At 33.4% G+C, this 13639-nt stretch overlaps 1 protein-coding gene across 1 annotated transcript; it reads right to left on the reverse strand.

Moving 5' to 3' along the window:
• Positions 1-1114: 1114 nt before the first annotated feature.
• Positions 1115-5694, reverse strand: LOC110794364 (proline-rich receptor-like protein kinase PERK2). The gene is made up of 10 exons (XM_021999342.2): positions 5136-5694; positions 4912-4997; positions 4130-4352; positions 3323-4018; positions 2980-3228; positions 2724-2887; positions 2329-2408; positions 2074-2221; positions 1824-1973; positions 1115-1737 (listed from the first exon to the last, which is right to left on the reverse strand). Exons 1-10 carry the CDS (start codon positions 5362-5364, stop codon positions 1492-1494), a joined length of 2271 nt encoding a protein of 756 aa, XP_021855034.2. The 5' UTR covers positions 5365-5694; the 3' UTR covers positions 1115-1491.
• Between the last annotated feature and the right edge of the window lie 7945 nt (positions 5695-13639).

Raw genomic sequence — 13639 nt, forward strand, 5'->3', positions numbered from 1 at the left:
CTATTTTCTCTCATCCCTACACCACTCATCACCACCGTCCACCGGCCACTTTCCGAGTTACCAAAACTCGCTTATTGACATCGTTGTCATCAAAAAACAACCCTTGCTATGGCCTATGAGGCAAGATGTCACTCATGAGGTTCTGAGAGGTCAATGTTAAACGCCAGCTAAATTGGTTTTATTTAGTATTATGTATTAATCATAATAATCAAAACTTAAGCAGTTTTTATGTCTTAATCCATGCAACGTAGATAGAACCAAGTGAATAATTAGTGACAAACTTCAGACATAAGATACTTTAGGGTGACCCTAAAACTTGAATAATTTAACACAAACGACATTTCTTGCACTGCTGTACAATTAAGCTACTACTACAAGGTACCCATCCATGAATATAAGAATATTCCTGCGCAATGTTGGCATGTGACTACACAGTTGGCTAAGAAGATAATGTCAAGTATTGTCATTCATGTTTGGAGACTTTTAGACACCATAACTATTTCCCTTTACCATCACTCTTCACCTAAACAAGGATCTTGTCCAATACGAAGAAATAATATTCCACTACACGAGGTCCCGAGTAGGGATGGCAATTCAGCCCGGGTCCGAACTGAATCCGCTCCAAAGAACAAAAAACAAGATCCGAGTCCAAAAGAAAAGAGTTAAAAAGAGTCTGAATAGGAATCGGCCTCGAACCCGGCTTAGCCTCCAACCCCTTTGACCCGAGTCCAACCCGTGAACTCTACTACCGTCAAACTCCTTTTTTTTTTATTGGCATAGAACTTTTTTACTAAACAAACAAACGGGGTCGTATTCGAAGTGGAAAATCCGAGTCGGGTTGAGAGCTTTCGGACTCGGACTCGGAGTTGGATTATAGGTCCGAATAATAATCGGATCGGAGTCGGGAGCAGTGTAGCATTGTCCGACCCCTTGCCATTCCTAATGACTCAAATAGTACTACAGATCGTGTTCAAAGTGTGTCATTCATCACTTTGTTTCTCAAACACAATCTTGATCACGATTCACGACCATTGTTCCTCGTGTACGTCATGAACAATGGTTATGCAACATATACTTCACATATGAGAAAGAAAAACACCATTTACAGCCAATATAGAACGGCGAATAAAGAGAACATCACTAGAACAAGAACTAAGCCGTTAGGTACATCAATTCATGCAGCTCATACAAGTTAATTTCACCCGAATGCACACACACCTTGATACAATTATATTCGATTATTTCTTTTTACTAGGGTTAGTTCGATGCTTGCTTCAGCATTCGAATGTGAACTTGGGACAGAAACTAGACCAGGAGGAGGGCAAAAAACACTTGCGCAAACATCCTCTCGTCCAAAGCCTAGCCTGTCACGATCACGACGGGGGAAGAAAAAGAGAAAACCGACAGCTATACACGAGAGAGAGGGAGAGAATTAACACAGAACAGAAACAGAAAATTTATCCTGCCCTGATCAAGACCATTCTAACATAGTTAATCAAAACTTGAAGTGCGACTCCATCTCCCTTTCAAATATTCCTCTAGGGATATATTTGCCTCATTACTACTAACAGATGCAGCATCATCTTCAATTAAATCAAGCAAAGCCATATTTAAATGGGATTGGATATCAGACCGTGGTGTCTCACCATCCAAAACCTCGAATTCTTCAGGATAACTACTCACTTGTTGCTCTGCCCAGTTTATTACTTCAATATCACCTTCGAGCAACTTCAGAACCTGGGAATTATACACCAAAAGTTGGTTCAGATTATTTATACTTCGTACTAGGGCAGCGTCATTCAAAATGAAGATTTGTGACTTACATTGCCTATACGGGGTCGTGTTTGAGGTTCACGCCTTATGCAAAGGGTGGCAGCCAAGACCATCCTTTCAATTTGCTCGTGGTCATAGTCGCTGCCTAATCTAAGATCTAGTAACTGAGACATCTTTTCGTCCTTTAATTTTGAGTTTGCCTGCATAAATGGTTGATTGGCATTCACCATAATATCAAATTGAGTTTCTGAGGAACAATCTTGCAATAAGCCTATACATATAACTAGATAAGAGACATACCCAAATGACGAGGCTCTCCTTGCCCTTTGGATTGCTGCTATCTATTGGTTTTCTTCCTGAAAGAAGCTCGAGAAGTACAACACCAAATGAATACACATCCATTTTGTCGGTCACTTTGCCATGCATGAAGTATTCCGGGGCCAGGTACCTGCAAAACGAGAAATTGCAAGGAATTATAGGTCAGTTTAGATGTTTGAAAATTTGGGCGAGAAGCGTGGTGGAGGAGGAAGATCCGGAGAGGGGGAAGTTACCCACCCAAAGGTTCCTGCAACATCCGAGGAAGTCAAGTGTGAAGACGCACTTGAAGACCATGTGGCAAGTCCAAAATCTGAAAGCTGAAGTACCAATTCAAAGCAAAGTGTAAGTAATTTTATCTGAAAAATGTGGGTTCAGGGCAAAAGATTATTTGACATCACTGTCAGTTTCCATTTTTTGGTTTTTTGGTTATAAAAGTCATACTCCGTATGATTTAGATTGAATCGTGAACTAAAAAATAGTCACATTTATAGCAATCATGTTCATTTTGAAAACTGACAACAAAAAACAGGAAACTACATTTTGTGGTTTCATATTTTGGTTTTTAGTTTCGTATAAAACAGAAAACTGGAAACAAAAAACGATACCGAAAAGGGCCTTAATTCAGCGCACACCTGGGGTTCAAATTTATCCGAAAGGAGAATATTTGAGGATTTAACATCCCGATGAATCACAGTTTGTGAATCTCTGTTGTGTAGATAGTCTAATGCCTCTGCCACCCCTACTGCCGCCTTGTATCTCTTCTCCCAGCCAAATGATCCTGCACTAGTCTCGTTACCTGTGTTTTACAACATAATGTCTATGTTAGACAACAAGAGTCAACCCATTCAATATTCATATACAACAAAGGAACAGAAAGTTCCAGCATACCATGAAGATTCTCTTCTAGGCTTCCTCTTGACAAGAAATCATAGACTAAAATCAAACTTTCTTCGTCAAAGAAAAATCCAAACAAAGATATGATATTCTTGTGACTGATCGTTGTAATGATCTCAATTTCAGCAATGAACTCCTGCAACGCATCCTCTGATGGCTTCAATATTTTTACTGCCAACTCCTTTCCATCAGGAAAACACCCTTGGTAAACCTGGCTACTACCACCTTTTCCAACCATTTTTTCTGCACAATGAAAAAACAGAATATTAAGAAAACAAGCAACATGAAATTACCACAAGGAGAAATTTAAAGACACGGGGGGGTCAAAAGAACAAACCAGGTGCAAAATTCGAAGTGGCTGACAGAAGCTCTTGGTATGTAAACAATCTACAGATGGATGAGTATTTCTCAAGAAGTCCTTCAAGTTCTTTGACCAGATACTTGAATCCATTAAAAGGGGAGGAAGGAACAGAGGCTGCAACATCAGTAACTGGAACAATTGCGCCACTCTCTGCACTCATATCAGACAAATGATCATCCATTTGAGGAGATTCGCGTCTCTTTCTATCAGGATGAACCGCCATTGAAGAATGTCTCCCTGGAAATCTCAATACCCGGCGAACCATGGATGTTTTCCGGCTTGGAACCTTTTCTGAGTCATGGTACCTGGGTAAAAACACCCTTCGAACCAACTGCCAACCAGGTTTCGACTCATTTGATTCTTGATTAACAGTTAACTTTGGTGCTGAAGAGGCGTGATATGGCACCAAAGCCAGTGATCTATCCTCTCTGTCATCCGAACAGGACTCCTCTAGCATTTCATCACAGGGGTAATCTGCCCAAGCAGAGATGGGTCCACAGCCCAAATATCTCTTAATCAAGGTACTTCTTCTAGCCCCAGCACTCGGCTTTTCGAAAACATCACAAGTTTCCTGACCAGATTCCACTGTTTTAATGGAAGAATTACCATCATCATCCACTTCCACATTATCAACCTTTGGTCCAGAAACCAGCTGAGAAACCTTGCCATTTCCTGCATAATCACAAGCAAAGGTAACAACCCTATGAGACACTAAACATCATTGCAACAACATAGTCAAACCAAGAAAAAGCAGCCAAAATAGTTACATAAAGAATGAATTACCAGCTTCTCTACGGTAAACAATTTTCCCATTATCTACAGCAACAACCATGAAATTATTTGACAGTTTCTTCGCACAATACTTTGCCACTGAAGTTGGGGATCGAATCATGTGCTGAGCTTTACAAGTTCCTAGAATTAGCGTAGCGCTTTCATATGCTTTCGCCTCTCGAACTAAAATCTTCCGTAAAGATGATCCCCTACATACCTTAAGCTTCAAATCAACCTGAAAAATTCAATTAATTTCAATCAAACATAAATTAGTTGTGAAATGGGGAAATATTTACAGTTTATCACATAGAGGAATTTTATCAAAACCTCAAACATAATCAAGATTTCAAAACCCCTTGGCCCCTAATCAAACCTCACCTACCAAACTATCACATTCAAAATTAACTAGCTTTACCCACCAAAACTTTCACATTAATTGCATATCACAGTCAATCAATCATCATTAGTTTTAAATTGAATCAAAAATCATTCACTTTAAATTTTGGTTAAATTTTTGTAACTTCCCATAATTGAGCATTAAAACTCTAAAAGTAATGTTCATTTCAAATCACCAACAGAATAATTACTAATTGTACACATTAAGAGAGAAAATGTGACCCCCGGAAAAAAAAATTAAATGAACAAATGAAAATGTGAAATTTTAAACAAATTTCATCAAAATTCCGCAGTTATTCAACGCGCCATTTCATAATAGTTCAACGAATTCAGCCTCAAAATTCAACGAAAATGCGCCCAGAAAAAAGTTCTATGAATATAAAAAGTTAAAGTTTAACCTGCTTCAAATTGCAGAAGCCTTCGTACACAGCAAGCGTCGAATCAAATGTCTTCACCAACGACAGAAGCGTCGATTGTTCAACTTCTGCTCCAATCCCAAAAAATAATAAAATCACAAAAATGCAACTAAATTAAGCTTTGAAAAACCCAAAAAAGATAAAATCAAACAACCACAATTTTACAAACAAACCCAGAATTTGATTTTATTTTAAAGAGAACAAACCAGTGGAAGAGTGAAGGATATGAAGAGCAACAACAAGATCTCCAGGTTGAGCAACTTTCATGAGAGCCCACGTAAGAAGTTCTTTACTCTGTTGGTCAAGCCTTACCCCAACTAACACCGTTCTCCCGCCGGAATTATCGCCGGCGGAACAATCTCCGGTGACGACGGAAACTTCCCCATTGTCGCTTATATTGGTGTTGTTTTTCTGGGTTTTCTTCACTAACTTCATCTGGGTAAACAATAAATTGTTACACCCAGATCTTAAAAGTAATCAGAATCAATGAATTTTGCTTCGATTTTAGGGAAAAACACAAAACACTATTTTGTGGGAATTTGTTTTTCTTTTTTGTAAGAAAGTTAAGATGGGAATGTTGATAATTTTAAGGGAATCTCCCTGAAAAATGCAAGGGTGTGGTTTTACAGTTTGTTGCCTTTTTGAGAGAGAGTAATTTTTGTATTTTCTCTCTCCTCTCTCTCGCGGTTCAATGCTTGCTTTCGTGGTTTCAGGAGAGTGGGGTTTGTAGTTTTTTGTGGTTTCCTGTTTTATTTTTCTTAATTAAAATCGATTGAGAATAGAAGGTGAGATTTTAGCAGTTTAGCATGATGACATCACTCCGTTTAAAATTATTTACATATATATATAAAAAAACAATCTCAGGACAACTGTGTATCCTAATCTCAAGTGACGCGTGCGTTTTTTTCGCGGGATAAAATCTAAACTGAATTTATTGGACCTAATTGCCTTGAAATGACTTGATGTAACTTATTTAACACGATCAGTGTTGGTTACGGAGTATAACCTTATGAGAGTAATTTGAGATTGTAACTTGGTTGGAAATTTTTGGATCTTATTTTCTTAATTTGAAAGAACCTTATTGTTATTTATCTGAACTTATATGAATTTATTGAACCCAAAACTCGTTTTTGTAATGTGAAGATAACACATCTTATTCAAATAGTCTAAAAACAATGAATATATATATATATATATATATATATATATATATATATATATATATATATATATATATATATATATATATATATATATATATATATATATATATATATATATATATATATATATATATATATATATATATATATTTCAAATGTTACAAATATATTCTTTAATGAATGAAAATTAATGCATACATATAATTCGAATATTAAGCTAGATCGTAGCAAATATGAAGCACTATGTACAATTCATGTGTTTATCAAAAAAAAAATATTATTCACGTTCGAATTTTCGGATTATGTGTGCGTTCTATTCAACTTATTTGACTTAAACTTATCTGAATTTATTAGAATTTGTTGGAATTTATTGAAACTTATTGGAACTTATAGAAACTTATTATGAATAATAATAATAATAATAATAATAATAATAATAATAAATAAATAAATAAATAAATAAATAAATAACAATAATAATACGAAGTAATTATTATTATCAAAATAATAATAAAAAAATAAGTATATAGTAATAAATAATAATAAATAAATGCTAAATAGTACTAAAAAATAAATAATAAATAATAAATAATGAATAATGAATAATGAACAAACAATAAATAAAAAACAATTAATGAATAATAATTAATTAAATCATTAATTAATAAAAAATAAATTAATAATAAATAGTAAATAATAAAAGTAAATAAAATAATAATAATAATAATAATAATAACTATAAATAATAATATTAATATTAATAATAATAATAATAATAAATAAATAAAAATTATGATTATTATTGAAACTTATCTGAACTTATTTTTACTTATTGGAACTTATTGAAACTTATCTGAACTTATTGGATCTTAAACTTATTTTTTTTAAGGTGAACAGAACACCCCCTATAAGTTCATATTTACCGAATTATATGATTATCATGAATTATGATGCGCATCATGAGTTTTTTATTGTCTGTTTTTTTTTTGGCTAAGGCCCTGTTCGGCAAAATTAGCGGTAGCGGTTAGCGGTTGAGTAGCAGGTAGCGGTTAAAGTAGCGAGTAGCGGTGAATAGTAGCGGGTAACGGTTAGCTGTCAAAGTAGCGGTAACTAATATGAGTGTTCGGTAAAAGTAGCGGTTGATATTATAAAAATAAAAATAAAAGCAAGAATATTATTTAAAACTTTATTATAAATTTGTCAAACGCTACCCGCTACCTTAAACGCTACTAATTTTAACGTTTGACAAAAGCTACCCAACCGCTACCTCAACCGCTAACCGCTACCTAAATCGCTACTTTACCAAACACTTACAAATTTTACAAGTAGCGTCTTGACTAGGTCAAAACGCTACCCGCTACCTCAAACGCTACCGCCGAACACGCCCTAATTGTTAATAATACGAGTATATTAACTAGACCATGGACACACTAGATATAAGTTATATGAAAAAAGTATTAAAAAGTACTCCATATTGCTAAACATTTTCATTAGGCTTTGGAATGTCAATTAAAGTGACTATTTAGACACATTACACGTAGTATGTGTATAGCCTTTATTTTTATGAAATTCATATTCTCCATCATGACACTTTCTTCATATATTTTTAGCTTATTTTTTCTTGTCTAATTTTAGGCCTTTGCTTTTTGTGAGAGATATAACATACGAAGTATAAGTGATCCAGTATTGAATTCTTTGGGGGCGTATATTATGGCTCTAGTCTTTACATCGCAAGGGAATTATAAGAATATATACTTTTTCAAGTTGATATTTCCACCATCTACATACTTGACCGTTGATCAAGTGTAAAACGATTTATCTCTCATCCTTTTTATTTTTCCACCTTATTTTCCACTAACTTGACACACCTCTTACTCTAACCCCTACTTTTTCCTCTACAATTTTGACTCAATTAAGGTTACTAATTTCTCTTACCTTATACGGAGTATACTTTTTATTTTACATACGTACAACCTCAAATCCTCTTTCATACAGGAATACAATTTTATACACTAATAAATCTAAATTATATTGTAATTAATAAATATTTTATTTAATAAATATTATATTTAAATCAAACGAAAAATTAAACACACAATTCAAACTCACACCTAGGGATGTGAACAGTCCGGCCCGGCCCGAAAATTTGGACCGGAACCGGACCGAAATTGGACCGGACCGGACCGGACCAATAGATTCTGGTCCGGTCCTCGGTCCTTGAAAATATACGATTCCGGTACGGTCCGGTCAAAACCCGGAATTTTCCGGTCTGGACAGGTGACGCAGAATATAATTTTAAAAATATAAATTTTAGATAGAAGAGGCCATCTTGTAGCCCACGTATATTAATCTCCCCACACAAAAAAAGACTTTGGATATTTTTTGTATGTCATTGGCCTTTATCCCCTTTAAATTAAGCTTATGATGTGATGTATGACATATTTAAAGAGAAATATAGATTGTAAAAAGATAAAATTGTAAAAACAAATTGAGTTTCAAAAGGTCTTGCGTGCACAAGTTGCACAATAAATTTATTGTGCACCAACATAACTTTAATCCAATTTTCTCTAACTTTTACTCACTTTTCTCTAACTTTTATATTATTAAAAAGAAATTAATAGATAAACATTTTAAAATTTTAAATGATTAATGTTACATATTATTAGTGATTTTGAAAAAATATTTTTTATTAAAATGAAAATTTTTACTACTAAAAAGTAGATAACTTTTACATATATAAGGATGACTTTTAAGCATTTTACGTCAACTTTAACTTCGGTGTACAATATTTATCGTACACCCCATGTAAATAAGAATTTGTGATTGAGTTTAAGATTGTAAATTGCAAAAATTTAAAAAAACTGGTCCAAGCCGGTCCAAAACCGGACCGGGCCTGAATTTTTTGGTCCGGGTCCGGTCCGGACCAGATTCTTTCTGGTCCGATCCTCGGTCTTTGAGTTCTGAAAATTCCGGTCCACCGATCCGGTTTTGGACCTGTGCACACCCCTACTCACACCTGCATACAATTTTTTAAAAACTTTTTGTTGAGAAAGAGGGTCAGGACTCAGGACCAGCAACAAAGAGTACAAGGAAGCAAGAAAAGGAACAAAAAGGAAAAATAAGAATTAAAACAAGCAGTAGCAAGTTGCAACTACATCACCCCAACTATAGCACCATTCTTTCCCAAGCTCAAACTCACACCAGCACACAGTTATATCCCTGATATATAGATAATAATCACTTTTCTGTTCCCCATATGATTTATAATAAACGTACAAGACTAATTGTTAGAATGTCCATCCGAAAAGGCTATATATTTTAACAATATGTGCGAGAGTTGTCTCACGATACAAGATATATTGTAGTTTTGATGAAATAATATTTATTTGATTCAATTTGTTATTTACTCAGTATCTTGTTAGATTCAATTAATATTTTAATGTTTTGAAGTTGCAATGGATAAAGTTAAATTACTCAATTAAAACAATTTTAAAAGTTAAGCAATACATGCAGAAGATATTATCTACAAGTATGAAGCTACGCATTTCTCTAAGTATATTGTTTGTACCATGATCAAGCATGGTACGTACAATCAAAGATATTTTCTTGCCCATTGGCCATATGATTATTGATTGAATCTTATTTTCAAATGTGGCAACAAATAATTTTGGTTGTACATTAAAGATTACCTAAAACTAAAATTCAATTAGAAAAAAGACTCTTTGTCATCGCGTCCGAAAAATGATGCATACACGCATCTAACCTTCATTCCAATCTTATCTAGGATGAAAGCTTCGGTTGAGGCATTCATTAATGTTGATTGTGAATTTATGATTAGTATTGATTTGATCATTGATTGTGATTTTGTGATGATGTTGATATATAAAGCCAATATATATTACGTATAGGGTTTAGAAGTGAAACTTCAACAGTTTTTAGGGAGGAAAATATATGGACCATATTTTTCAATTTACAATTTTGTAAACAAACTCAAAAATTGCATATATATTCGAAGTATATACGTTAGGTTTACTTATTTTTCACAAAAAAAAATTACTTCTAAAAAAAAAAAAAATTAACACGGACAACAAATTACAAAATATTTCTATTTAATTACTAGTAACTATTTCATACTCATAAATATTTGCCGATTTTCAATTTGATAATATCATATAATTCTTACATAGCGCTCGTGTCTGAATGAATGTTGGAGATATCCAATAACCCTAACCTAGTAACCTCTTATCTACAAATAAATCATTTAAAAGTACCTCAGGCCTGTTTGGTTATGCGTTTGTTGATTGTTTCAAACAACTATTTTACGTGTATGGTTAGTAGCCGTGAAAAAGAGTTTTTTTAGCTTTTTTAATTCTAAATGCTCTTTCAGAAAAGCTTGTGTAAGAGAGTTTTTGGAAGAGAGCGTTTTAAGTTCTTCGTTATTTTATACTACTGAAATAGCTAAAAGCTAATGTTTATTAACCAAAATTTATTTACACAAGGCGCTAAATATAGTAATTAGTCAAATCAACTAATATAACCATTTAATAAGTACTCCGTACTACGTAACCATGAAAAATACACTCTTGCAACCATTGGCGGATCTTAGTTGGTGTTGGGGTGGGCCTGGTCCCTGCCAGAAAATTTAATAGTGTATTTTTAGTTACGACCCCATAAAATTTGTATATAACTGTATTATTATATAGTATATTGCTTAGTTTTTTTTTCTACCGGTCCCCCTCGTAAAACTATTTAAGATCCGCCCCTGCTTGCAACAATAAAACTGAGTTATAGCTCGGCCACGTGGCATCCATAGGATAGCACGGGCTCCAAACTATTAGTCCCATTCCCATAGTTTTAAATGAGCTTTGTACATTTATGTGTGAACTCTCCTATTGGCTTTTTGTCAAATTATGTGATCTTCTTTTTCTTCATTAAATATAGATTGAGATTGATCAGCAATCAATAATAAATGTAGTGTTTCTCAATTCTCGTTTTATTCTTTTGAACCATGTTTTTGTGTTCATGCGTAACTCCTTATTCTTATTACCCCACTTTGGTTTCTTATCTACAAATACATCCTCTTGGATTTTTTTCGTCTATACAACTCTAATCTGAATGAAATAAATTAAAATAAATTGAACTAAATTAAACTTAACTGTATTATATCAAACTAAATTTTCAAAGAATAAAAATTCCAAAAGAACAAGGTCTTGCTCTTTATCTAAAAGGTTTTGTTTCCGTTCAAATTTTGTGTTTAATTGTGAAATTTTTTATACAACCGGTTATACTTTAAAAGGTACAAGTAGGATGGGCGGTTTCGGGTATTTCATCAAGAGCAACTAGAGGTGGGGGTGGATCCTATGGTCTAGCCCACTCTCCCCTACAATCGAAAGCTTAGGCTTGCCTTAGTGGTATCCAATGGTGTAAGGAACAAATGATTGATGAAGTTCTAGTCCTAACGGACTCGACAACTTTAATTTTAAATTTGGAAACACAGTCTAAGGAGAAGAATGACACCATAATTTGGACGGTGGCAGAAATCAAAGAAGTGGCATCTACTTTCAAAGCAGGCGGAACGACAACAAGTTCAGAGGGCACATGAGATTGATAACAAATGCGGGTCAATCTGTTTATCGTTTTCTTGTAATTTGTTTTAGTTTGTTGTTATCGTCAAAAAAAAAAGGTAACAAGGTAAAAAAAAACTATCTTTTGCTCATTTAATCATCAGTTTCCTTTCAAAATGAGTGAAAAGGTAACAATTATTGGTCATAACTTGCAGGTTTTACGAGGTACAACCGGTTGTACCATGCATGAGTCTTTACTCGTCATGTAATCGAGTAATCCCAACTCATCAAAATCATATTCGCTATCATTAATATAAACAGTACTTACGGAGTATACAGTAACACGTTTATCTTAATGGAATTAGGCATTACTAGCTAAGCTTTGTTCTGTTCACCTTATTTACACCTATTTTAAGAAAAATAAGTTCAGTTAATTCAGATAAGATAAGTTCAAGAAAGACAAGGGTTGACTAAATATAACTTATAATTAAAATAATTTATAAGAAGTTGAGGTAAGTTCAATTAAGTTAAGTTCAGATAAATTAAGTGAAAAGATCAGGTAATATAATGCATCCTGAAATTAATAAGAAAGGTAATAATCTGCAAGCATTAGTCATGTACTCATGTATCCTTACACTGTGGAGTTACGAATTCTAATACTCAATCCGTTCCTAAATACGGAGTAAGTGTTATCTTTTCCTAATCAAGTGTTCCCCTTTACTTGTCTTATTTCTATTTTTTGACACATATTTTTTCTATTTTCTCTAACCTTTAAAATACTCACATTTTGAACACTATGCTTAGTAATAGTGTTTTGAGTCACAAATACATGAAATCCACTATTCCTAAGGAAATTTTTTGCATCCCTTCCCTTTGCAAGCTTTATAATGCTTGTTCAATCAACCAAGGTTCAAACCTTGTTGCTTACATATTTCCACATTTATTTTTTTTACTTTCTCTCTTTTCTGTTTTCTGATTCCTAAGAAATTTATTTCTTTCTCCTAATTTATTTCATTCCTCTCTCCTCTGGTTTTCCTTTCCTTTTTCCTTTTGCCTCTGCTTCTCCGCTCGTTTATTCGTCTTACCCTTACTCCGTTTTTGCTTTTGTGCAGCGTCGCTCGTTTATTTGTTTTCAGATTTTTTAGTTTTTGTTATTTAGTGCTTTTTATTTTTCCTGTTTCTTATCCCATGTTAAAAATAAAAAATAAAAAAATAAAAAATAAATAAATAAAACGTTACTTATGCATGGTTGTGGTACTCACTAATTAATGTTACATTAGTATTGGCATACAAAAAATCTTACACGCATAAGATGTACAATAAAGTTATTGTATACCGGGATCATTTTTACTCATTGTTTTTGTATGAAATAACTTTTAACATGTTTTGATTATGAAAAAAATTGTGGAAAAACATTTTAAAAGGTTAAATAGTTATGGCTCCTACACTTCTTAGCCTAGAATTAACACGGTTGCTATACGCAACCTTCAATTACTTTGGCGCACCCCTGTAAAAAATCAGAAATACCCTTTTTAATTCTTTGGTTTCTGTATGAAATAGTTAACTATATTTTGTTCAATCTGTATGAAATAGTTAACTCTATTTTGTTCAATCTGTACGAAATAGTTAGTTCCACTATGTTCAATCTATACGAAATAGCTAATTCTGTTTTGTTCAATATGTACAAAATGGAAGTGTATATTTCATATAAGTTACATGAAGTGACTCGAAAAAAACCGAAAAAAACGGATATTACCTCAATTCCAAGGTCTTCCAATTCAAAAAAAATCGTCCATGTCAATCCAAATACGTATTCTAATTTTATCACATACACGTTACACTAAAAAAATTCAAGTTTACGTGAATAAAAATAATAGGGGAAAAGGTTGAGAGAAAACAATAAAAGTGGGGGTTAGGGTTTTTTTTTTCCAGAATGAAACAAATGAAAGAAAAAGGGTTGCGTTAAGTAAAATCATGCTGCAT

The sequence above is a fragment of the Spinacia oleracea genome, chromosome 4 (assembly GCF_020520425.1).
Source record: "Spinacia oleracea cultivar Varoflay chromosome 4, BTI_SOV_V1, whole genome shotgun sequence".
NCBI classification, from domain to species: Eukaryota; Viridiplantae; Streptophyta; class Magnoliopsida; order Caryophyllales; family Amaranthaceae; genus Spinacia; species Spinacia oleracea.